The following is a 27,977-nucleotide window of genomic DNA, read 5'->3' on the forward strand; positions in this document are numbered from 1 at the left end:
GACACGGATCATATAGGTGTGAACACCCATGCGATCCGATTCTGATGCGGACCAAAAAAAGGATCCCGTGCAAATCTGGTCTGAATGCGATTCAAATTCAGCCATACAATCTGTATGGCCGAATTCGCAGCGCACAGACATTGCGTGTGATTTAAAGTGCTTACATGTGATGTCTGGCATCACATATGTGTGAACCGGCACCTAAGGAGATTGTACAGAAAATTGTATAATGCATGGCCAGCCTTACTGGTCGATCTTGATGGATGGGCTAATAACCTCTTCCCTAGTCTAGAAAAAAGAAATAAATTGACTCATCTATATTGTAAATGGAAGGTTATCCTTAGTTTCGTATACAGTAGGTTCATTATGCTGCAGAGGGTTGTTTGGGACACCATTCCCGAAGAAAAGTCTCTGACAAGCCAAAACATAGACTGTGCCTTGGCTACAGCATTGCTTTTACTACTGCCTTGTGTTACATATCTTCATCTAAAAAACACTGCTTGTCCACATTGCTGCCCCATGAAAAGCCTCACCCCATTCCCTCGCGGCAATGCTTGTCAGTATTGTCACGCGCTGTTCGCCCCTGCGCACTGAATAAAGTTATTGAAAGCGGCCTCTTCAAACATGGCGGCTCCCATTGCGCCCTTGGTTTCCCTGCGCTGTTTATGGGCAACTTACCGGGGCTGCCAAAGGCTACGGTACGGTGCCCACCTAAGGAGGCTGCCAGGGTTCTCCGTTCCCTGCCTGCGGAGTCCGGCGGCAGGTTAGTGAAGTGCAGAGTGTGTACTCTGTTCCTAAACGAAGAGCTGCCGGCTGGTAGTGTGAAATCAATGAGAAACACTGCTAAGTCCTGCATGCATGGCTCAGTCATAGTCTTGTGCTGCACTGTTAACATGCTATTATTTTCTTAATTAAAGAAGGTACTAATACACCAGTGTTCATTTTAATGTTTTATAGCTGGAAAGCACACACAGTGGAGTGTTAAGTGGCTGCAAATCTTCTAAAGACCAACTACCTATATTGTGTTTCTATCTGCTACTACCTATGAATGTGTGTGTATATATATGTGTATATGTGTGTATATATATATGTGTGTGTGTATATATATGTATGTATATATATGTGTATATATATAATATATATATATGTATGTATATATATGTGTATATATATATAATATATATATATATATATATGTATGTGTGTGTGTGTATATATATATATCATTACCACTTCAATACCAGGCTCTTTCACCCTCTTCCTGCCCAGGCCAATTTTCAGCTTTCAGCACTGGCGCAGTCATGCAACACATGTACCCAAATTACCTTTTTATCATTTTTTTCCCCCACACAAATAGAGCTTTCTTATGGTGGTATTTAAAGCGCAACTCCACCCAAAAGGGAAAGTTCCGCTTTAAGGACTCGCCCCCTGCTCCTCTTGCACAATTGGCACTTTTGAGAAGTGGGGGGAGCAGGTACCCGATGTACCTGCTCCCACTTCTGTTACGAGCGCTGCGGCAATTAAAGTTCTCCTCCCCCTGTAGTCTTCTGGGACACTGATAGGCCCCCGGAAGACTGCATCCACCAATCCGACTTGTAGATGTGTAGTGGGCACCCGGCTGTCACAGCCAGGTGCCCATAGTGAAGATGCCGCAGAGGAAGGACAGAGGATAAAGACAGCTGGGGTGAGCTCACCACTGGACCGTGGGACAGGCAAGTGGCTGTTTTTTAACCACTTCAGCCCCGGAAGGATTTGCTTCTTTTTTGACCAGGCCCTATTTTGCGATTCGGCACTGCGTTACTTTAACAGACAATTGCGCGGTCGTGCAACGCTGTACCCAAGTGAAATTTACGTCCTTTTTTCCCCCACAAACAGAGCTTTCTTTTGGTGGTATTTGATTACCTGTGCGATTTTTAATTTTTGCGCTATAAACAAAAAAATAACAACAATTTTGAAAAAAAAAAAAAAAACAATATTTTTCACATTCTGCTATGACATTTCAAAAAAAAAATATATAAAAATCAAAATTTTTTAACATTTGAGGCCAATTTGTTTTCTGCTACATAGTTTTGGTAAAAAAAATTGCAATAAGCGTATTTTGATTGGTTTGCGCAAAAGTTATCGCGTTTACTAACTACGGGAAAGATTTATGCCATTTTTATTTATTTTTATTTTTTTACTAGTAATGGCGGCGATCTGCGATATTTTGCAGGACTACAACATTGCAGGGGACAAATCGGACCCCTTACTGACATTTTTGACACTTTTGGGGGGGACCAGTGACATTACTACAGTAATCAGTGCTAAAAATATGCACTGTTACTGTAATAATGACACTGGCAGGGAAGGGGTTAACCCTGTCGGTGATCAGTGGGTTAAATGTATGCCTCATGCTTACTGACGTGGGGAGGGGGTTCTGTGACAGACACAGATCCGCCTGCTTTGTTTACATAAGCAGGCGGATCTTCTCACAGTTTCCCCAACGATCGGGGAAGGGAGGCGGCAATCGCCGCCTCTCCTCCCCCGGCCCGACTCCCGCTGTGTCTAAACACAACGGGAGCGCGCAAAGCCGGAATCACTAGGAGTCCAGCAACGTAGGTCTACGTCGCTGGACCCAGAGGAGCCGCTCTGCCGCAGTAATATTACTGTTAGCAGTCGGCAAGTGGTTAAAAAACAGCAGTTACACTTTTTGTAGCTGCTGACTTTTATTTTTTTTTTTTTTCATAGGTGCCTGAAGCTACTCTTATGCCCCCGTTCACACTGAGGCGACCTGGTCGCCTGACAGGTCGCCGTAGGTCGCCTTGCATTGAGAAGCTATGGACCCATTCTAATAGGAGCGACACAAGTCGCTCCAACTTAGAAAAAGGGTCCGGAGCTTCTTTGGGGCGACCCGGAGCGACCTGCATAGACTTCAATGTTATGAAGTCCGTGCCGGCCGCTCCGAGGTCGCGGTGCGAGCAGCGCGCCGCGACCTCGGAGGTCGCCCCGGGAAGTAGCGTCGCCCCAGTGTGAATGGGGCCTTAAACACTGCTTGGTTTTTTATTTCATTTATTTATTTTTTAACTAATTTAACTAGGGATGCACCGAATATTCAGCGGCCGAACATTATTCGGCCGAAAATAGAAAAAATAGCACTTTCGGTGTTCGGCCGAATAAGTCAGAAGGCCGAATAATTTTGTGCTGAACAATAGGGCTGAACGATAGTCGATATGATATCGACTATCGTTCTGTGGCCGTAGGCGATATTCATATCGCCGAGGTCACGATATTTACAGGGGGAAGGGACTCGGAGGAGGACAGGAGGACTCACAGACTTCCGTGTTAGGCAGGGGAAGCCGGGACACTTCAGCGGTGAGCATACATACATTACTCACTCGTGCACTGCAGCCCGCCCCACACATTCAGTGAGTCTTACTCTCCTCCCTAGTTTTTTCAATGGCACATTCAGGAAGCCAATCACGCCTGCACACCTGATTGGTTCCGCTGTGCCGCTACTCACGGCGTGATTGGCTTCCTGAATGTGCCATTGAAAAAACTAGGGAGGAGAGTAAGACTCACTGAATGTGTGGGGCGGGCTGCAGTGCACGAGTGAGTAATGTATGTATGCGGCTGTGCTCCTTTCCAGGCTCCTACTAGTCCACCTCCAGCCTCCTACTACCACCACTATGAGAGACTGTCTGTCACGGTATAATCTGATCGAGTCCACACTGACACTGACTGACTGTCACTGAGTAATTGATGTTACCACATTAACCCTGACCTGCCCAGTGCTCTGTATCTGCAATTAAAATTTACAAGGCTGCCTGCATGCTTCCTGATTTCCATTCCCAGCATCCTTCCCAATCCCTACAGTGTCACTAACATTAACCCTATGGTACAAGGCTGCAGTGTGCACTGAATCCCATTCCCTACAGTAACATTTAGGGAGAGAGACATGAGAGGACAAGAGAGAGAGACATGAGAGGACAAGAGAGAGGACAAAAAATTGGCAAAATAAATGGAAAAAATGCGAAACACCGCGTTCGGTATTCGGCCTTCGGCCAAACATTTCATTATTATTCGGCTTCGGCCAAGAATTTCATTTCGGTGCATCCCTAAATTTAACCACTTTAAGACCAGAAGGATTTGCCCCCTTAATGACCAGGTCCTATTTTGCCATTCGGCACTACGATTTTTAACGGACAATTGCGCGGTCGTGTGATGCTGTACCCAAATAAAATTGACGTCCTCTTTTCCCCAAAAATAGAGCTTTCTTTTGGTGGTATTTGATCACCTGTGCGATTTTTATTTTTTGCGCTCTAAACAAAAAAAGAATGACAATTTAAAAATTGCAATAAGTGTATTTTGATTGGTTTGTGCAAAAGCTATTGTGTCTACTAACTACAGCAAAGATTTGTCATTTTTATTGTTTTTTTGTTTACTAGTAATGGCGGCAATCTGCGATTTTTTGTGGGACTGCGACATTTCAGCAGACAGATCAGACCCCTAACTGACATTTTTGACACTTTTGGGGCTACCAGTGACATTACTACAGTAATCAGTGCTAAAAATATGCACTGTTACTGTAATAATGACACTGGCAGGGAAGGGGTTAACAGTATAGGTGATCAAGGGGTTAAATGTGACCCTAGGGGAGTAATTCTAACTGTGGGGCGGTGTGGCTTCTGAAATGACCATAGAGACATGTGATCCTATATAGAAGGATGGATCACATGAGCTCTATGGTCATTGCAGACAGAAGAATGGTCGTCTGTGTTTACAACAGTCGACTATCCTTCTCTCCCAGCAGGGAGCGATCGCGGGTGTCAGGCGGCAATCGAAGCCGCCTGACCTGTGCATCAGCTTCCCCGCTGCCGAGTGGGGGCGGGAGCATGCCGCTGGCGGTGCGCGCTCGCCCCCTAGTGTCTCACGCAGACCTACGGCGGTTTGCGCAGGAGAGCCACCCTGCCGCAGTAAAAAGGCGACGGGTGGCTGGGTAGTGGTTAAAAAAAAGAGTTTTTCTTGCTTTCGGTCAGTAAATTTTGTAAAAAAAGTAATTCTTCTCCTTCACTGATGCCCGCTGATAAGGCTGCATTGATATGCGGCTCTGATGGGCACTGATAGGCGGCAATGTTAGGTGGCATTGATGAGCAGGCATTAAAGGGCACTAAAAGACAGCACTGATTGGTGTCAGTGATGGGTACTGATTCAGGACACTGCTGGGGCTGTACTGTAATCAGGGCACTGATGATCGTTGCCCTAAATACCTGTACAGGTCTCCCTTGTGAGGAGATGCCGCTGATTGCCTCTCCTTGCCTTACACTGACAGATTGTGAAGGGAGGAGAGGCGATAAATGGCACTTCCTTGTTTACATGTGACCGGCTGTGATTGGACAATCACATGGGTAAAGAGCTGCGTCATCGGCTCTTTACCTAGATCAGGGTCGCTCCGTTCCCTAAGAACAGGGCACAACTGCGATAACCATGTCCTGAATCTGGGGCGCTGTGATATGATGTAGTCTCAGAATGATAGCCGCAACGCTCCCCCATCATTTTACTATACAGCGGGTGGGAAGTGGTTAAAGAACGATCTTTGGTGGATTCCTTTTCAGAGATTGGTCCAGGAGTGGCTGACAGGCTTGCTTTAATTACAGCCAGATGGGCTTTTTAAATAAGTTTTCTTGAAATAAGCTTTTTATATATGACACAGGGTTGTAGTGCAGACACAGCACTGACCACCGAACACATCATGCGGGGTGAAGTTTGTCATGCCGCGAAGCAAAGCATTGTGGGGATGGAATGTGTACAACCCCTTTGCAGCTTTACGAAGTAGTAAAAATGCAGCGAAGCTCCCTACTTTTACTGCACTCCCACCCAAAAATGTAAATTAAAATGGAACTTTATTCAGAAAATGAAGGCCTGCTAAATGACTTCAGGCTGGCCCCTTTTGCAGGTATAGCTATAGAAAAGATTAAAAATGAGTGTCTATACAGTTTAAAATCCAGTAATACACTGTCTTAATGCTCTGCATATGCTCAGTTGCTCTCTATTTTTAGGCACTGCTGAGTTTGTAGAGGCCGATCTGCCGACAACCTTAAAGCGGAGTTCCAGCCATTTACTCACCTGTCCAACGGTCCAGCGATGCGGCCGCCGGAAGCCTCGATCCTCTCCCTCGGCGCCGGCATCACTGCTGTGGGCACCCGGCTGTTACAGTTTGCGGCTTCACAGCCGGGTACCCACTGCGCATGCGCGAGTCGCGCTGCGCGCCGTGATTGGCCGGCAATCTTCTGGGATCTCTGACGCGTCCCAGAAGATTGCAGGGAGGGAGGGGGAGAGGAGAACTTCCGCTCAGGGCGCCGCGGCGCTCCGAGCGGAAGTGGGAGCGGGTACCTGTCAAAACTAGGTACCCGCTCCCCCCCCCAAAAAATGACATGCCAAATGTGGCATGTCGGGGGGTCAGGACTCCCTAAAGCGGAAGTTCCACTTTTGGGTGGAACTCCGCTTTAAGGCCCCTTTCACACTGTCCGTCCATCGGACGGACTCCGTTTATCTCAGCGGGGGATCGATCCGCCGATCCCCCGCTGAGCAGGAGGATGACAGCTGTTCTCCGCGCTGTGTCAGCTGTCAGTTCCCCATACATCTCTATGGGGGAATCGGATGGGAACGGACTGTCGTTCCGTTCTCATCCGATCCGCTGGACGTATGGAAAATAGGGTTTCCATCCGTCCAGATTTGACGGATCGTATCGGATGTCAGTGGACATGTCTCCGCTGACATCCGATGCCCCAAAGGGATGCATGGGGGGACCGTTCAGATCCACCAAAAAAACTGACAGGCGGATCTGAACGGTCCGCTAGTGTGAAAGAGCCTTAACCACTTAAGCCCCGGAAGATTTTACCCCCTTCCTGACCAGGGGGTTTTTTGCGATTTTTTACTGCGTGACTTTAACGGACAATTGCACGATCGTGGGACACTGTACCTAAACGAATTTGACGTCCTTTTTTTCCCACAAACAGAACTTTCTTTTGGTGGTATTTGATCACCTGTGCGATTTTTTGATCATGCGCTATAAACAAAAAAAGAGCGTCAATTTTGCAAAAATAACAATATTTTTCACATTTTTTTATATGAAATTCCCCAAAAAAAAATTTAAATATCAAAATTTTTTAACATTGTCGGCCAATTTGTTTAATGCTACATATGTATGGTAAAATAAAATTGCAAAAAGCGTATTTTGATTGGTTTGCGCAAAAGTTATCGCGTTTATTAACAAAGGGAAAGATTTTTGTCATTTTTGGTGTTTTTTTTTTAAACGAGTAATGGCGGCGATCTGCCATTTTTTTCGCGGGACTGCGACATTGCGGCGGACAGATCGGACCCTTGACTGACATTTTTGACACTTTTGGGGTTACCAGTGACATTACTGCAGTAATCAGTGCTATACATATGCACTGTTACTGTAAAAATGACACTGGCAGGGAAGGGGTTAACTGTATTGGAGAGGGAGGGGTTAAGTGTGTCCTAGGGGCGTGTTTCTAACTGTGATGGGACATGGCTACTAGTGTAAAAACAGAGATCAACGGTCCTACATAGTAGAACCGTCTGATCTCCATTTTTACACAGGGGAGAATGACAGGCGGCTTTGTTTACATTAGCCGCCTGCTTTTCTCCCTTCCCGCGAACGATCGCGAGTGACCGGCGGACATCGGGTCCGCCGGTCACACGCACTGACTTGTTAGGGAACGAGCCGGGGCGGGCGCGCGCTCGCCCGCTATTGGCTAACAAGCCGGTGACAGACTAGTGACGTACCGGTACGTCACTTTGCCTGGCTGGGGCTGACCGCCGCAGTATATGTACTTGCGGCGGTCGGCAAGTGGTTAAAGAGGAATTAAACCCTACTATCCTTTACAGCCAAGGAAGCTGCTTCTTTTTGAACTGCTATGGTCCTGCACATGTGATCATTTATGACACCAGCCATTTGATGGGGTGCCAGTTTGGTTAAGGACACAAGCAAATGTGGCCATTAGCAATCCCCTGATATTCCAGGAATGTAACTGTTTTTTGAAACTGTTAAATCAATGGGTTTGGTTCAGCTTTATAAATATCTGCTGTTCAGGGGCTCTGGGCTTCAGCAAAATGGCAACCTCAAGCAAGAAGAAACAGAAACAATGATGGAGACAATTTACAGCACAAAGTAATTTTGGTAGCATAATTATTAATGTGGAATGTATGTTCCTTGCTAAAGAACATTATTTTTTATCAAGCTGTTATGGGTAAAGTTCCTCTTTAAGCCTAAGGCCCCTTTCACACGGCTCCGTTACGTCGACGGATCCGTTCTGCTCAGCGGGGGATTGATCCATCGATCCCCGCTGAGCAGGCGGATGACATCTCCATCTCTGTTCTGCGTGCGGAGACGGAGCTGTCAGATCCCCGCTGTTCCCTATGGGGGAATCGGATGAGAGCGGACCGCCTGTCTTCTCTAATCCGATCCCATCTGATCCGATCCACTGGACGGATAGCAAATAGGGTTTCCATCCGTCCAAATTTGACAGACAGGATCGGATCAGATGGCAGTGGGTATCAGCGGACATGTCTCCACTGATATCCGTTGCCCCATAGGGATGCATGGGGCATCTGATCAGGTCCACCTGCTTGTAAGGGGCCTAACACTTACAGGTTCCCTTCCTAGCCTCAGTTGTTGATTGCACTGTGAAAGGAGAAGCAGCAGATGGGTTAACTCATCTTTCTGTCACACTCCTCTGACCTTCTACCAGCATGTTCCTTATTAAAATCTGAGTGCTACAGCACAACTGATTTTCTCCTTGTGCTGCTTCTCCCTCTCCCAGTCTAATCTTTGCTGTACAGGGACTGAAAGAGGCTGATGCCAACTCACATTTAGGTAATTAAAATATTAAATTACATTTTTTTTAATACATCTAAGGGCTCATTTACACAGAAGCAGAGGCCTGTACAAAACAAAGAGCTGACTGTTTATGTGTCAATAGGGCTGCAGCAGCTGTACAGAATCACCCACACATCAGAGTTTGACAGACGTGCAGTGATGGGTGTACAGCCCCAGATGGACACTGTCTGCGTTCTGGCTACTAAGGTAAAAGTGATCAAGCAGCTGTAGAGCTGCCTAGATCACTTTTAAGCTAGCCATAGATGGATCAAATCTCAGCCATGGCAGCATGGAACGACTGTGATTCGATCCATCTGTGGGCAGCCTGGCTGACTGAAGTCAATCCATCGATCAACTTCAATACAACCAGCCTGTTGGATTTTTTTACATGCGATTACTGCCGGTGGCCATAGCTGCCTGCAGTATTCATTATGTTCTACCAGCAGAGAGGGCTCCCCCTCCAGCATAACACATTAGCGATGAAGGAAGGATTGCCCCCAAAGCTGACTGGGTGTATGAGGGAATCAAGCTGTTTTCTTTCCTTCAACCCATGGCTTTAGGAAAGAAAATCGCATAATCTTTGGCTTTTTTTTACAACATCGCCAGCTTAAAGAAATGATACAAGCCAAGCTTGTTTTAATTATCTGAAGTCTAGGATGTTTTAAAATGACCTAAGGACAGTTAACTACTGACATTGTATAGAATAAGTTGTGAAGGTAATGAGTTTGACCATAAAGATATTAAAAATACTCGACGCCCAGCGCTGATTTATTCATATATGACCTGATTCCAGCATAGCAGAGGCGCTATTAAGGCTCTGTTCACACTTGAGCGACTCCAAAGTCACGTGATTTCAAGTGCAACTTCAGAGTGCGACTTTTACACTGTGGCACTCAAGTTGCATAATAGTAGTGCAGGAACCTTTTCAAAGTCGCTGTGACTTTTAAGTCGCATATACTTAAGTGGGTTTTATTGAAATCAATGGGCCACAATTTGTCATGTGACTTTGTGTCCAAAAAGTGTGAACAGAGCCTAAAGGGCCATACACACTATAAGATTTTCTGAAGACTTTTTCCTCCAGATTTACCTTTTCTATGTAGTGCAAGAGCCTGCCAGATTGCATACAAATTGAAAGTGTTTAGGTTTGACCTCATATTATATGGTTTTGGTAAATCTAAAGGAAAAAGTCTTCAGAAAATCTTATAGTGTGTATGGCCCATTAAGCTAGATACACACTATACAACTATTGTTGTTGGATTTCCTTTAGATTTACCTTCAACTATGTAGTGCAAGAGCCTGCCTGATTGCATACAAATTGGAAGTGTTTAGATTTGACCTCATATTATATGGTTTTGGTAAATCTAAAGGAAACAAATCTAAAGACATTTGTATAGTGTGTATGGCCCATTAACTGTAGCCCATGTCTACTTTAAGCTGGATACATACTATACAACTTTTGTTGTTAGATTTCTCTTAGATTTAAAAAAAAGATAAAGAAAATTGTATAGTGTGTATCCGGCTTTAGCCACTGAAACTTATTAGTAAGTTCTCAAACCTACTAATTGTTAACATAGTGTATTTCAAAAACTACTGGGATTTTCACACACAACCATCTTTGGGGTCTGCAAAGAATGGTGAGAAAAATAGAAAATATCCAGTGAGTGGCATTTGTGTGGACAAAAATGCTTTGTTGATTTCAGAGGAGAGTGGGCAGACTGGTTTGAGTTGATAGAAAGGCAACAGTAACTCAAATAACCACTCATTACAACCAAGATATGCAGAATACCATCTCTGCCACACAACACATCGAACCTTCATGCAAATGGGCTACAGCAGCAAAAGACCACACCGGGTGCCACTCCTGTCAGCTAAGAACAGGAAACTGAGGCTACAATTCACACAGGCTCACCAAAATTGGACAACAGAAGATTGAAAACATTGCCTGGTCTGATGAGTCTCGATTTCAACTGAGACAATCAGATGGTAGAGTCAAAATTTGACGTAAACAACGTGAAAGCATGGATCCATCCTGCCTTATGTCAACAGCTTAGACTGGTGGTGTAATGGTGTGGGGGATATTTTCTTGGCACATTTTGGGCCCCTTAGTACCAATTGAGCATAGTTTAAATTCTGCAGCCTACCTGGTTATTGTTGCTGACCATGTCCATCCCTTTATGACTACAGTGTTCCCATCCTCTGATGGCTACTTCTAGCAGGATAATGCACCATGTCACAAAGCTCAAAGCATCTCACCACTGGTTTCTTGAACATGACAATGAGTTCACTGTACTCCAATGGCCTCCACAGTCACCAGATCTCAATCCAATAGAGCACCTTTGGGATGTGGTGGAATGGGAGAATCACATCATGGATGGGCAGCTGACTGATCTGCAGCAACTGTGTGATGCTATCATGTCAGTATGGACCAAAATCTCTGAGGAATGTTTCCCACACCTTGTTGAATCTATGCCATGAAGAATTAAGGTAGTTCTGAAGGCAAAAGGGGGTCCAACCCGGTACTAGCAAGGTGTACCTAATAAAGTGACCATGAATGTATATACGCTTGATCTTAAAAAGTATGCATAAGTTGCTATGTATATTGCTCATTATTTAAATAAAGTAATGTATTGGCCTTTCTTCCACATGCGCATCACTTTGCCAATAAATTTACCATGTTGTTAATTGCACACTCCCTAATTCTTCCAGAAATATCAATGCATACTGTGACAAGCAAACTTTCACTTAAAAACTTCCTATTAATAATACTATGATTTTTGTCTTTCAGCGTTTGTAAGCCAGTTAGCAGAGAGTTCACTTCCCAGTTTTGAAACAAGTACATATTCTAAAGAACTTAGAGACTGCAATGGGCCTCTTCAACACTATGACATGTTAGTCAACGATTGTGCTCTAAGGAAGGATGATCATCAACGAAGGGTAATGCAGAATTTGCAAAGTCTTCACGAGGAACTCCGGGGATACAAGAAAGAGTCTAAGGGAGTTTTGGCAAAGGTCAGTTGTTTTATTTTTACTTTATGTGACATTTCACACTTGCTTGAATCATCTACCTGATTTTGATGTCTAGAATGTCAGCATTTCTCTGTCATTGTTTGTTTTCAACAACTCTCACGGGGTCATAACAAAGGCCTCATTCCCGGTTTACACTAAGGCGACCTGTGAGGCGACCTGGTCGCCTCACAGGTCGCCGTAGGTCGCCTCCCATAGGGAAGCTGCGGACCCGTTCTAATAGGAGCGACACAAGTCGCTCCGACTTAGAAAAAGGGTCCGGAGCTTCTTTGGGGCGACCAGGAGGCGACCGCCATAGACTTCAATGTTATGAAGTCCGTGGCGGCCGCTCCGAGGTCGCGGCGCGCTGCTCGCACCGCGACCTCCGAGGTCGCGGTGCGAAGTAGCGTCGCTTGTATGTGAACGGGGCCTCATTCACCACTTGCAGGACAATAATTCATAAGGTAATAGGGCATGTAATAGCAGTAGCAGCTTTGTACAATTGTTAACTTCTGGAGGGAATAGCTCATCCCAATAGTCTCCAATATAAATTGGAATCCAGTGAATGAATTATCTTATCAGCAACCACACTGAACTGAAATATCAATTTTAGGAGGAGTCTTTAAAAGAAAATTCTGGTCTATTTACAAAGCAGGTTAAAGTGATTGTAAAGGGTAATTTTTTTAAAATAAATAATAAACATGTTATACTCACCTGCTCTGTGCAACGGTTTTGCACAGAGCAGCCCTGATCCTCCTCTTCTTGGGTCATCCGCCGGCGTACCTGGCTCCTCCTCTTCTCGATGATTCACAATAGGAAGCCACCTCCTATCTTGGCACATCTGCGGGCTCGATCCCGAATTGCGCTGCCTGCGTCCATAGACACAGACTCCAAGGCTCGGCCCCATCTCCCACTCTATCGCCACAGGATTTTATTGATTGCAACAGGAGCCATTGTCTCCCTCTGTTGCCTCTCTGTCCTGCGAAAAAGGAGATAGCTGCTGTTCTCGGGCACATCGCTGGATCGAGATCAGGCTCAGGTAAGTAAAAGGGGTGGGGGGGGGGGCAGGTGCACAGAGAAAGCATTAAGGTAAAAAACCTTCTGCCTTTAGAGCCACTTTTATGTTTTGAAGCATGAAACTAATGGATCACTAAAACAAACAATTAACACTTTTCTACAGGAGCCTGCAAAGCATTGCATCCGTGATCAGTGGATCTTGGATGCAATTTGTTGTTCCTCCAGCTCTCTACCTCTGTATAGACTTTCAGTTAGGCTCCATGCACACTGGCTTAAAAATCGCTTCTTCTAAAAGACTGTTGTGTTTTGCTTGTAGAATCAGCTCAATGTTTTCCTATTCGTCTATGTACTGGTTTGCGTTTCTGATTGGAGCTTTCTGGCAGAAAAAAACGCTAAACTCGCCTAAACTGTGTACAAAAACGCTCTATATGAGTGTTTTTTTCTGCCAAGGGAACTGGTGTTTTTTTTAAGCCCAGTGTGCATGGAGCCTTAGAAAGCTGGTGAAAATGTCAATCGACTATGAGTGCGCTGATTTCCGCACTCTTAGTCCATTGACACTACATGTCCGTCTTCCGCGTTGAGACGACTTGTACTCTGTTCATTTATAGATCTCTGTGAATGAAAGATATGGTTGTGTGGGCAGAGCCACACACAGCCACGCCCGATTTAGGTGTGACAGCTGCTGTCAGACACTGTCAGGGAAAAGCAGGTGTAACATGTTCCTAAAAGTGAGCTTAACCTTTAGAGTTACTTTTTTACATTCTCCAAGACAACTACTGCCAAAATTACTTACCCCATCTAACAGGAATGGGGAGAACAGCAAAAGTAAAAAATAAAAAAAAAACTCCACACCACCCATATCTTTCGTTTTTCTAAAACTTCCATTAGTATGTGATATTTAAGAAAGGTATTCACTTTTTCCATCTCCTACTCCTTACCATTCATAGTTGAGGTATTGCTTGTTCCACCTGATTTGGACAGAGAGTATAGAAAAGGTTTAAAAGCTCTACACACTTACAAAGACTTTCTGTCTTGCTAGCTTCAAAGAACTCTAATAATCCTCTACATCGATGGTGCCCAACTATTTCCATATTTCAGTTCAGGTCTGGTGTGATTTAGGATGCAAACTTAGGCATCTCGCAGTACTGAAAGTGTCAGCTGTCAGTGGAGGTCAGCTTCTGGGCTTGGTAAAGTTTATCTAAAGACAAAACCTTATTCTTAGTTTTGTATAGCGTGGGGAAGGATTAAAGCTGTCAGGTTTCACTGTAGTAGATGCTTGTGGGGAGACTTTTCTTATTTCCTATCTGGTAAATAGAGATGGGTGAACGGTTCGAGCTGAGCAAAAGTTTGGCATGAACATTGCCTGTTCGCCCGTTTGGCAAACACCCACATTTTTGGGTTGCTCGGCGGGATGTTCCCCCACTGAGCGACCTACAATGCACTGCCTTCTTGCGGCACAGTGCATTGTAAGCCCTGATTAGGCAAAAGCTTTGCCCAATCAGGGCACAGTGAATAGCTGGTTGGCTGGCTTCCCCACTGACAGCTGAATGAAAAAAAAAAAAAACATTGCCGGCAATTGCCTGTAAAAAAAAAAAAATGATGTGGTGGTCCCCAGTATCTGGTATGGATTTTGAGGGGAGCCCCCTCACCAAAATAAAAAAAAAAATGGCATGCCCCCCAAAATCCATACCAGACCCTTATCCAAGCATGCATCCTGGCAGGCCAGGAAAGGTGGGAGAAGAGCGAACGCCCTCTCCCCCCTCCTGAACCAGGCCACATGAGAGGGGGTGCTACGGGGCAAGGGGGCTTTGCCCTCCCTACCCCAAAGCACGTTGCATGTTGATAGGAACAAGGGCCTCTTCCCCTGGGCTGTGGTTGTGGGGGTCTTCGGGCAAGAGGCTTATCCCATGTGAATGAGTATGGGGAATGAGTATGGGGTACATTGTACCCCTTCCAATTCACCAAAAAAGTGTCAAAAAGAAATAAAAACACACAGTTTTTGACAATTCCTTTATTAAAAAAAAAAAAAAAAAACAATGTCCCCTGATGTAGATCCATCATCCATCATGACACCCCAAAGCACCCCTCCTATGTTGAGGGCATGTGGTTTGGTATGGTTCAGGAGGAAGGTTGGATGCTCGCTCTCCCCCCCCCCCCTTTCCTGACCAGCCGGGCTGCATGCTTGGCGTGGGGTTTCCCTGAAATCCATACTAGACCTGAAGTGCCTGGTATGGGTTGGGGAGGGGATCCCAGACCGTTTTTTTTTTTTTTTTTCTGACCCCCCAGTCACTAAATTTAAAGGAAGTTTTCATTTTTATTGTTTCAGTTCAGTTGAAGCATCATTAAAATCACGGCTCCTGTAAAAATGATCTTTTTTGCATATAAGCCTTCAAAATGGGGACTTTTTATTTTTCAAATTCATATCCTTTAGACTTCAATAGGGTTCGGGGTTCAGGTCCGAACTTTTATGATGTCTTAGAGTTCTGACGTGAATCGACCTGCGGGGTGTTCGGCCCACCTCTACTGGTAAACAAGTAATCTTGTATCCACAGGAGAATCACACATCTGTCAATTGCATCTCCATTAAAATTGCCCATATGTATAAAAGAATAACATCTCCCCTCACTACTTTACCTACACCAGCCCTCAAAATTTCCACTTGCCTGCTTGCATTTGGCAAGTAGAAATAACTTGAGGGAGAGTGTGGGGCTGCCTCCGGGGGGGGGGGGGGGGTGTATGCCACCGGCAGGTGGGGTTGCATGGGAGCCATTCTCCCCCCAGTGATTGGCCAGGAAACTGGGAAAAGGAGAGGAGAGGAAGAGGAGAGCCAGCTGGATCACACAGAGCGGGGATCTCCCGCTGTGACACAGCTTGGAATTAGATTGCCCGGTGGCCACTGTCGAACAAAGTCCCGCCATCTGGACCGGCTCCTTTGTTAGACAGGACACTTGTCCAATGCCAGGAAATTGAAGTAGTGTGACGTCTATCATAGGAGCCAGTCCAGGATGCGGGGCTTTATTTGACAGCAGCAGCCGGGCAATTCAGATCCAATATGTGTCACAGCGGGAGATACCCGCTCTGTGTGATCCGGTGAGGCTGCGCTGATAGGCACTGATGAGGCTGCGCTGATAGGCACTGATGAGGCTGCGCTGATGGGCACTGGTGAGGCTGCGCTGATGGGCACTGGTGAGGCTGCGCTGATGGGCACTGGTGAGGCTGCATTGATGGGCACTGGTGAGGCTGTGCTGATGGGTACTGGTGAGGCTGCATTGATAGGCACTGATGAGGCTGTGCTGATGGACACTGGTGAGGCTGCATTGATAGGCATTGATGAGGCTGTGCTGATGGGCACTGATGAGGCTGTGCTGATGGGCACTGGTGAGGCTGTGCTGATGGGCACTGGTGAGGCTGCGTTATATGGCACTGGTGAGGCTGCGTTGATGGGCACTGGTGAGGCTACATTGATAGGCTCTGATGAGGCTGTGCTGATGGGCACTAATTAGGCTGCGCTCATGGGCACTGGTGAGGCTGCACTGATGGGCACTGGTGAGGCTGCTCTGATGTGCACTGGTGAGTTTGCTCTGATGTGCACTGGTGAGGCTACGCTGATGGGCACTGGTGAGGCTGCGCTGATGGGCACTGACAAGGCTGCGCTGATGGGCACTGGTAAGGCTGCATTGGTGGGCACTGGTGAGGCTGCATTGGTGGGCACTGGTGAGGCTGCATTGATGGGCACTGGTGTGGCTGTGCTAATGGGCACTAATTAGGCTGCGCTCATCAGCACTCATGAGGTTGCATTGATGGGCACTGGTGAGGCTGCATTGATGGGCACTGATGAGGCTGTGCTGATGGGCACTGGTGAGACTGTGCTGATGGGCACTGGTGAGGCTGCATTGATGGGCACTGGTGAGGCTGCATTGATGGGCACTGGTGAGGCTGTGCTAATGGGCACTAATTAGGCTGCGCTCATCAGCACTGATGAGGCTGCATTGATGGGCACTGGTGAGGCTGCATTGATGGGCACTGGTGAGGCTGCATTGATGGGCACTGGTGACACTGTGCTGATGGGCACTAATTAGGCTGCACTCATGGGCACTGATGAGGCTGAATTGATGGGCAGATGGGCACTGTGAGGCTGCATTGATGGGCACTGGTGACACTGTGCTGATGGGCACTGGTGAGGCTGCACTGATGGGCACTGGTGTGGCTGCATTGATGGGCACTGGTGAGGCTGCATTGTTGGGCACTGGTGACACTGTGCTGATGGGCACTAATTAGGCTGCACTCATGGGCACTGATTAGGCGGCATTGATGGGCAGATGGGCACTGGTGAGGCTGCATTGATGGGCACTGGTGACACTGTGCTGATGGGCACTAATTAGGCTGCACTCATGGGCACTGATGAGCCAGAATTGATGGGCAGATGGGCACTGGCGAGGCTGCATTGATGGGCACTGGGGAGGATGTGCTGATGAGCACTGGTGAGACTGTGCTAATGGGCACTGGTGAGGCTGCGCTGATGGGCACTGGTGAGGCTGCATTGATGGGCACTGGTGAGGCTGTGCTGATGGGCACTGGTGAGGCTGCATTGATAGGCACTGATGAGGCTGTGCTGATGGACACTGGTGAGGCTGCATTGATAGGCATTGATGAGGCTGTGCTGATGGGCACTGATGAGGCTGTGCTGATGGGCACTGGTGAGGCTGTGCTGATGGGCACTGGTGAGGCTGTGCTGATGGGCACTGGTGAGGCTGCGTTATTTGGCACTGGTGAGGCTGCGTTGATGGGCACTGGTGAGGCTGCATTGATAGGCTCTGATGAGGCTGTGCTGATGGGCACTGGTGAGGCTGCACTGATGGGCACTGGTGAGGCTGCTCTGATGTGCACTGGTGAGGCTACGCTGATGGGCACTGGTGAGGCTACGCTGATGGGCACTGGTGAGGCTGCGCTGATGGGCATTGGTAAGGCTGCATTGGTGGGCACTGGTGAGGCTGCATTGGTGGGCACTGGTGAGGCTGCATTGATGGGCACTGGTGTGGCTGTGCTAATGGGCACTAATTAGGCTGCGCTCATCAGCACTGATGAGGCTGCATTGATGGGCACTGGTGAGGCTGTGCTGATGGGCACTGGTGAGACTGTGCTGATGGGCACTGGTGAGGCTGCATTGATGGGCACTGGTGAGGCTGCATTGATGGGCACTGGTGAGGCTGTGCTAATGGGCACTAATTAGGCTGCGCTCATCAGCACTGATGAGGCTGCATTGATGGGCACTGGTGAGGCTGCATTGATGGGCACTGGTGACACTGTGCTGATGGGCACTAATTAGGCTGCACTCATGGGCACTGATGAGGCTGCATTGATGGGCAGATGGGCACTGGTGAGGCTGCATTGATGGGCACTGGTGACACTGTGCTGATGGGCACTGGTGTGGCTGCATTGATGGGCACTGGTGAGGCTGCATTGTTGGGCACTGGTGACACTGTGCTGATGGGCACTAATTAGGCTGCACTCATGGGCACTGATTAGGCGGCATTGATGGGCAGATGGGCACTGGTGAGGCTGCATTGATGGGCACTAGTGACACTGTGCTGATGGGCACTAATTAGGCTGCACTCATGGGCACTGATGAGCCGGCATTGATGGGCAGATGGGCACTGGCGAGGCTGCATTGATGGGCACTGGGGAGGATGTGCTGATGAGCACTGGTGAGACTGTGCTAATGGACACTGGTGAGACTGTGCTGATGGGCACTGGTGAGGCTGTACTAATAAGCACTGATCAGGCTGCATTGATAGTAGCGCTGCGAATAATTTGTTAAAAAAACGCGACTAACCCCCCCCCCCCCCCCCTGCGAACCTAAAACAGCATTTCCTCGATTCATACAGAGCAGAGCTGTTCTCTGCTCACTCACAGCTGTCAAAAAAAAAGAGCCTCCCAAATGTTTAACATTGCTAAGGCTGGAAGATAACTATAAACACAATGTTTTACAATGTATCATTTAGTTCTTTTACAGTACATTCACACCTGAGTGTATCGTTTTCGCGCGTTTTTTACCGCAATTTTTACCGCGATTTTACCGCGATTTACAGGTGTTTTTTGTGCAGGCGTTTTTTGATTGAATAGATACCAATGGAAAACGCCTCTAATCTGCCCAAAAAGAAGCTCATGTACTTTTTTGAGCATTGGGCGTTTTGTATACAGCGTCAAAACGCTCAGATGTGAACAGGGGCCATTGAAATGAATAGGATTTGTCTTGTTGGGCGTTTTGAGAGCTGATCCTAGAGCAGAAAAACTCCCCAAAAACGCCCCAAAACGCCTACATGTGAACGGAGCCTAAGATAGGAATGAACCTCCGTCTGTGAGGGCAGTTTAACCACTTAAAGACTAAGCTTTTTCTGACACTTATTGCTTACAAGTTAAAATCAGAACCCTCAAACATTTTATATATATATATATATATAGTTAACCCCCGCTCCATCGCGGTTCAGTTTTTGCGGTCCCGGTATATTGCGTTTTTTTTTTGTACTGTTATTTTACTATATAAATCATTAAAAATGAAATATTTTTGTGTTTTCCATAGCTCTTGCTATGTCTCTCAGTATCTTTTATGTGTTTAAATGAGTTTCTATTGTTTTAAAAGTGTGTTCAAAGACCTTAAATGCTTTTACACGTACAGTGACAGTAAAAAAAACATGCCTACAATGCATTTTAATAGGGTTTTTCTATTTCGCGGAATTTCACTTTTGGCGGCTGGGTCCGGAACGTAATCCCCGCAATGGAGGGGGGTTTACTGTGTATATATATATATATATATATATATATATATATATATATATATATACACACATTTTTTTTTTTTTTTTAGCAGAGACACTAGAGAATAGTGTGGCAGTTGTTGCAATATTTTATGTCACACTGTATTTGCACAGCGGTCTTTCAAACGCAATTTTTTGGGAAAAGATACACTTTAATGAATTAAAAAAAAGAAAGAAAAACAGTACAATGTGAAAGATGATGTTACGCCGAGAATCATGATCTTTATTCTAAGCAAAAAAAATTGTGATTCTCATTTGATCCAGAATACTGAAGCTCTAATTCATAGGTACTGGTGAGGCTGCATTGTTGGGCATTGATGGGCACTGATGAGGCTGCATTGATGATGCTGCACTGATGGGCACTGATAGGCTACATTCAAGGACACTGATGAGGCTGCACTGATAGGCACTGATACGTTTTTTTTAATATTTATTTTTGTAACTTAATTCTGCATAAAACATTTAATAGTATGAGATAATTTATGAGGGCGTGTTTAGGGGCGGAATTAGGTGCGGGGCAGGGTAGAGGTTGGGTGGGGCAACTGGTGGCAAGTAACCCTTAAGGCCTGGCTAGTAGCACATGACTTGACATTTTAAAGCCTTGGTTTAAGGGTTAATTCACCTTTATTACAAAACTGCCTATGCAGATAAGTGGGGTCTGTAGATAAAAACAAATTCTGCAGCTCTAACTAAAGTTGAATAATGCCCTTGCTATAGGTGTAGGCCATTTATGTACCTCGTGAAGCCTGACTGGAATGCTATCAAGACATGGCAAAGTGAGGCCTAGTAGTTATTGCTCACCTCCACCATCACAGGAGTGAGCTTTTTCTTAAACTCCCTCCCACGCTCTTTCTCTCCCTGATGCAGTAGCTCTGAGATCAGTGTTTGAGAGCTCGCTCCTGTGATGGTGGAGGTGAGCAGTAATGGCTCGGCCTCACTTAACAACATTCTAGCAATGTCCTGGGAGCCAGAGCGTTAGCTGGGGTGGCGATTGCCACCCCAGACAAAGTCCTTGCCACCCCTGTTGCCACCCCGATCCTGGGCGAGTGCATGGCAGCAGAGGAATCTTGGGATCGCTGTACGAGAGCTGCGGAGGGAGGCGGATGGAGAGCTGGTAGGCAGAGGGAGGGAGAAGGAGCGGAGTAATCAAAGGGGAGCGCCGATCCATCCCACACCAAGACAAGAAGACCGGACAATTGTCCTGTATCTTACTTTGTGTCCTTCCAATTCTGGGTGATGTCATAAGGGAGGGACTAAGGAGAACCTCAAATACCCATTGGCTGGGGAGGCAGCAGGAGTCGGTGCAGCCTAAATCTTGCAGGCTGCACCGCCTCCTGCTACTTACACAGCCAATGGGTGCATCGGAAGCGCTGTCTGTCAATCACATGCCTTAAATTTTAATCCCGATTCCCGCGGTCTTCCTGTCTTGGTGTGGGTCTTGTGGGATGGATCAGCTCTGAAAGGAGTTCTTGGGCAGCCTGCAGTGACTGAGGTGAGGGACAGTTTTGCCCAAGTAGCAGAAGCGCCTGTTCCTGTACAGTCTATGCTCCGTACCAAAAATGTTTCCCCCTTTAATAAGTCATTGTAATGCCACCCATATTCTTGCCCTTTTACCAGGGTGAAAGTAACCTAACACCTGTGCAGCATTAGTGTCAGCTTACTGTCAGTCACCCTGTTTAAAAGGACAGGAATATGGGTGGCATTACAATGACTTATTAAAGGGGGGCAAAATTATTTATAATAATTCTCCTAAATCCTGCTTTTTTTATTTTTAGCAGAGTGGCAGATTTTTTATGGGGCTAATAAGCCACAACAGCAAGCCAAGTGTTTGGCTTATGGTTGTGGCATGGCCCCATTGACCTGGATAGCCAAATTTCACATAGGCTTAACATAAACCATCAAAGCTGTGGCACATGTAGAGGGGTTCCAGTTGTGATCTAGACTTCGAGTTGTCTGTTTTTATCATCCCCTGACCACTCAGAAAAAAGTCTTAAATGGGCAAGATTATCTGAAAAAACTGACCCTTTAACTACTTCAGCTCCCCCTTAATGACCAGGCCATTTTCTGCGATACGGCACTGCATTGCTTTAACTGACAATTGCGAGGTTGTGTGACGCTGTACCCAAATACCACTGATGTATTTTTTTCCCACAAATAGAGATTTCTTTTGGTGGTATTTGATCCCCTCTGCAGTTTTTATATTTTGCGCTATAAACATAAAATTAGCGACAAATCCTTTTTACTTTCTACTATAAAACATTCCCAATGAAAAAAATCACATTTTTTCATAAATTTAGGCTAATATTTATTCTGCCACATATTTTTTGTAAAAAATCCTAAGTGTATTTTGATTGGTTTGCAAAAAAGTTATTACGTCTACAAACTATGGAACTTTTTATTTTTTTAATTGTTTTTACTAGTAATGGCAGCGATCAGCGATTATTAGAGGGACTGCGACATTGCGGTGTAATTGAACACTTTGTATATTGACCCCCCAAAATAATACCTTGCCACCCCTTTGCCACCCGTTTTAAAAGTCTAGCTCCGCCACTGATTCACATAAGACTTCATGAGGTATGTAAATGGCCTAAACCTATAGCAAGGGTGCACAGTTTGTGTTTACCTACAGAAATTACTTATCTGCAGAGGCAGTTTTTTGGTAAAAGTGAGCTAATCCTTTAAGTTTTTGAGAGCCACTCAACATATGGAGACCATTTCATGACCAAATCTGAAACATTAAAAAATGTAAACAATTTCTCACTGCTGCACAAGTTAACAAATTGAAATCCCAAAGAAATCTTTCTGGAGAAAAAAATGGATCTGCCATTGCTGGCTTCAATACTTTGAGTCAATGGCCTGTAATAGATATGGAATTCGAAAAAAATCAAAAGTTCTGATCTGCATACTTGTTCCAGGTCAAAGACTCAAAGTATTGAAGCAAGAGGATCAGCGTGACAGTCACACTAAACTAGAATTTGCAGAATGCACCCATGTTTCTCTTATTAAAGGTTTCCTCTAAAGGTCAGCTATTATGAACAAAGCAGATTTTCTATAACTACAGTACATGTCAAGCATACTTATGTAATCATTATTTAATCAGCCTTATGGTTATTTTTTAAAGTGCTTGCCAGCATAGATTATCATTGATTTTAAAGTGCATGTAACAGAGGACAAAATATGATGTTCGGAAAGATCTAGTAAACAGGTTCAACTGCATATTATGGGGTGGATATACTAAAGGCAAATAGACTGTCCGCTTTGCAAGTACAGTTGCTCCAGAGCTTAGTAAATGATGTGAAGCTTCACTTTGCAAAGAATACCTAGTCGCATGGAAGGGAAAAAAAAAAAAAAAACATTTTGCCTGCACATGATTGCAAGATGGAGCTGAGCATAACATTTCCTCATTTACTAAGCTCTGGAGACCCTGCACTTGCAAGGTGCACAATCTATTTGCCTTTAGTAAATCCACTGCTATGTGTTGGACCTTCTCTAACATCTAGGCAGAAAAAAAGAAAATTTTCAGTTAGTAAAACGTCTAGGTGTCTGTTCAGGCAGAATCAAAGAGCAGAGAAGATCATGATAATAAAGTACTTCACTTTCCCCCAGAATTTAGCCACACAACAGTACATGAGCAGCTCAAATTGATGCAACTGGGTCTGGCTCTAGCTCAATAATCCCAAGATTCAATATGCCCCTTAATCAAAAGGTTTATAAAAACAAAAAACAAGTCTTTTCTGGTGCAAGTGTTCTAAATGGGATCTAAATTGTGTCCTGATTAGTCTAATGGCAGCCCATTTGAGCTTGTTGCCTTTGGTAGTATTAAAGTAATTGTAAAGTCTGTTTTTTTTTTTTAAATAACAAACATGTTATACTTACCTGCTCTGTGCAGTTGGTTTTGCACAGAGTGGCCCAGATCCTCCTCTTCTTGGGTCCTTCTTCTGTGCTCCTAGCCCCTCCCTCCTGTTGAGTGCCCCCACAGCAAGCATCCAAGCCAAGTCATAGCTGCTTGTGTCTATTATGACATGGAGCCGCGACCCGTCCCCTCCCCTCCCCCTCTCTCTCCTGATTGGCTGACTGACTATGACAGCAGGGGGAGCCAGTTGAACTGTACTGCTGTCTTAGCCAATGAAAAGGGGAGTCCCGGGCAGCTGAGACACTCCTGCAACATCGCTGGATAGAGATGAGCTCAGGTAAGTATTAAGGGGACTGCTGCATGCAGAAGGTTTTTTCACTTCATGCATAGAATTCATGCATTAAGATGAAAACATCTTTCTGCTTTTACCATACCTTTAAAGTGAAACTACACTGCATGTGAGCACCACAAACCAAAAATGCTATTTCATTTATTTTTAATATTCAAAGCAAACTCACCTATCCATCCAGGTCTCCATGCTTTATTTGCTGATAAATCATTTTGAAAATCATCCCCCTAGTATGCCTGGCCATGGCCATCTTGAGCAAAGGTAGATGATTTGTGTAGCATTTACCACCATTTACCCTTCTGTCTGCATGCCTGAATCTCATAGCTCAGGCATGCAGGCAGAAGGGTGTGCTTAGCTGAGAAAACCCCTCCTGAAGACTCCTGGGATGTATGACATTATTTGTTGAAAACCAGGCGCTAACTAAAGAAATGTCATAAAAGAGGACAGAGAGCTGAAGCTAAAATATGCAGAGCTCAGTGAGGAGTGCTCTTAGAGCTGATTGGAGAAAAGGGACACACCCCTTTTTACACAGCACACAGGAACAGAGCTGAGACTGTCTATCAGCCGATATTCCCTCACCCAAGTCACCTTTTTTCTCTTGGTGTCAGGAAAACTTATCAACGCAATTCATGCAGATAGCAGAGGAAAGAAGCAGCAGACAGAAATTACATTTAGTGGTCTGGATAGAGACAAGTACACACTATAGAGGAATATGCTTTGTTCACATTTCATGTCTGATGTTTACAACCACTTTAACCAGTTCCCACCCAGCCTATAAACAAATGACAGCTGGGAGGGACATTCACCGTTCTGGGTGGACGTCATATGACGTTGTCCCGGAACATGCCTTGCGCTCGCCCTATGGGCTGCGCTGTGGTGCAATCTGTCACCCGCAATGTCCACCGGACGCAGCGGATGACCAATCATTGTACCGGCTGCTGCTGGTACCATGTGAGTGCTGTGACCAATCACAGCAGATCACATGACATCTGTACACAATGAATGGCTTTCATTCGTGCCATGCATTGTGTACTATTGTGTTAATCTCTGTAATTGCTCACAGTGATCCATCTGTACCATGTAATTAAGTGTGGCCAATCACAGCTAACCAAAATGGTAAACACTGAATGAATCGATTTCATTCACTAAAAATGGTTGCTTATAATAGTGAAATTCAGTGGTATAAGCAATCAAAAAAAATCCTCTAATCAACCAGAACAGGCTAAACTTATAAAGTATAAATAAACCCCAGCTTTGACATTTTTTACTCTTTGTTAAGGTAGACAGTAGTTAAATCTAATTTACAGCTTGATAATGAGATCTGCCACAACAGTTCACACAGGGTTATTTATGGTAACCATTAAAGTATATGTAAGCCCTCACCTTGTCAAACAACCCATTCAGAGTAAGGCTAGGTTCACACTGATGCAGCTCTGCATGCTGCATTTTGCACGGGCACGGCAACCCATTCATTTGAATGGTCTGCTGTACCCCCTGAAATGCAGGGAAACGGTCCCTGCTCCATTTTTGGAATTAAAGCCCACACAGGAAACGCAAGTGCAGTGCAGTTCCCAGTGCAGGAGAAAAAAAACAACAATCACATTAATACTACCATAGGCAATAAGCTCAAACAGGCTGCCATTAGACCAATCAGGACACAATTTAGATCCCATTTAGAACACTTGCACCAGAATATACTTGTTTGTTGTTTTGATAAACCTTTTGATTAAGGGGCAAATTGAATCTTGGCATTATTTAGCTAGAGCCAGACCCAGTTGCATCAATTTGAGCTGCTCATGTGCGTGTAAAGGCAGGCGTCCCAATGTATTTGGTAATATAATGTATTCTTTATCTCCAAGCCCTTTTTAACATTACATTGCAGCAGGGGAAGACTTCTGTTTGGGAATTTTGTAAAAGAGCTAGTAAAAATTTTGGCAGCAATTCTTAAATACACTATATGAATATGTAACAAATATAAAACAGCTGCAAATGTGAAATTATACTTTAAAGTCAGTGTTTGGCAAATAATTTCTTATGTGAAGACCCCCTTTGGAATGAATATAATTATTCCCCAAACTCCCATATTCTGTATAAGTACTCTAAACTTTCTCCAGAGATACTTAGCACTGTATTTTAAACAGGTCAGCAAATAATAATACCAGAAACAGCTTGCAAATCTGATGTTATAGGTCAGAAGATGTCCTGTAAAATTCCATCAATTTGGAAATTTTTCTCTGCTGATACTGAGGCTTTGCTGCTTATTGGTAGTAAAGGGGTGATTATACAATATATTCCGGATGTTATTTTCTCACCTGTACCAAAAAAGTTGGATCTTCTAGGCAATAGGCAATATGAAGTGTAGTGTTTTTTGTCTTAAAGTTGAACTGTAATTTTCTAGAAAATGTCATGCAGAATAACCTCACTTGCATATTTTTTAAAACTGTAAGCCCCACAATAATTCTCTACTGGTTTCGTTTTTTGTCTACAAAGCCGTACGTCTTCAGAGTGGTAAAATCAAGCAGTGTCGGGATAGATTCAGGAAAATAGCCTGCCCAACCAATAACTACCAAACCTTGGAATTCACAAGTGATAAATACATTTCACAACAATATCTAGGTGTCAAGAATATAACTATAACTCTGGGTGGCTACAGATCAGCTTCTATGAGATGTCAAGTAAATGTTTCTTTTTCATTCACTTTAGTAAAAGTTAGCTTCTCTGAACTTTGATAGATTTCCATTGCATGGGCTGTTCAATTCTTAATTCTAAAGAAAATGTTCTCAGACGATGAAGTGGTCTACTTTAACACAGAAGTGTTCCTTGTGGAGAGTGATATAATGCAAGGGCTTTTTAAGGAAATAATTATACATCGGATTCTGGCTAGAATCATTTATCCTTGATTCTGTAAGGAGATAATGATATATAAGAAAAAGGGAAAATCATACATTTAAGAAAATAGCTACTGGGCTGTTAAAAGACTAAGTTAAAAATGAGTTTTCTTACGCGTGTGGGTGGAAAAATAGCTGTTATATTTAGAGATCTAGCTCTGCATTTTGTGTAACCTTGAATGCATGTTGATTGAACCACCTAGGTCAGATAATTTTTATTAGTATGAATGAACATTATAAGCCTGAGTCTGAGATTCCACAGTAGTTTTGCTGTGTAACTAGTGATTGTAAATCAAACACAACTGGACTTGCTAATTATTCTTGAAAACATTTCAATAAAGCGGAGTAAACCTGACAGTTTGACTTTTTTCTTAAGTCAGTTACATTCAAGCCATGCTGTAAATTATAACTGTTACAGTTAGCTCTCCACTAAACTGTCAAACCATCAAATGGCAGTTGTCATGTCTGCTCACTTGTGCAGCACCATGGCAACTGCAGATCAGTAAGACCCTTCCTGAGCTGTAAAGTTTTTTTTTTTTTTTGTCCCCAATTTGGGCTTAGTCTCAGGAAATTGACATAATTGTGACTTGCTTTTTGGCTGCCGCACTTTCACCCACCATAACTGCAAAAAAATGAACACATACTTCCTGCTGCCTTCTGCTACAGAGACACAACCACAGGAATAGTCAAAATCTGGGTTGTCATAGATCCTGCATTACAGACACACAAAACCCCATTCCTTCTGCATCCCTTTCCATGAGTTACCCACCAGAGATCCTCTCAAAAGTTGATCACAGGCACAATATAGGGGGACAAAAGGGCCAAATAGCCCATGGTAAAGGTAAAGTTCCCCTTTCGTAACATGTTAGATGATATATCCGTATTCAGAATGTAACATGCTTCTGTTTCACCAGTCCCCTGAAGATGAAATGGAAGATAGTGATGGGGGTGCAAAAAATGTAGCAGAAGCTGCAGAAAAAATTTCCAATCCCTGAATTTTATGAGTTTCTAGCTATGGATTTTTTTGATAAATGCTCCCCACACACTGACATGAGGAAAGCTAGTCTTGCCTAGCAGCACCTGATTTTCACAGTCAAGAAAAAAATGTTCCTGTGGGCTCTTAGTGGCTGGAAAAATCAAAGAAGACCTTTCCCATCCGTGCACAAATTGA

At 44.8% G+C, this 27,977-nt stretch overlaps 1 protein-coding gene across 1 annotated transcript in view; it reads left to right on the top strand.

Annotated features, from left to right (window-relative positions):
- Nucleotides 1–605: 605 nt before the first annotated feature.
- Nucleotides 606–27,977, top strand: part of AFG1L (AFG1 like ATPase) — a 206,146-nt gene continuing 178,774 nt past the window's right edge. The window contains exons 1-2 of the mRNA XM_082248831.1: nt 606–763; nt 11,667–11,890. Of these exons, the coding sequence (XP_082104957.1) occupies nt 625–763; nt 11,667–11,890 (363 nt within the window). The 5' untranslated portion in view covers nt 606–624. The remainder of the gene's footprint in view (nt 764–11,666; nt 11,891–27,977) is intronic.

The sequence above is a fragment of the Pelophylax lessonae genome (assembly GCF_965119305.1).
Source record: "Pelophylax lessonae genome assembly, chromosome: 3".
In the NCBI taxonomy this organism is placed as follows: domain Eukaryota; kingdom Metazoa; phylum Chordata; class Amphibia; order Anura; family Ranidae; genus Pelophylax; species Pelophylax lessonae.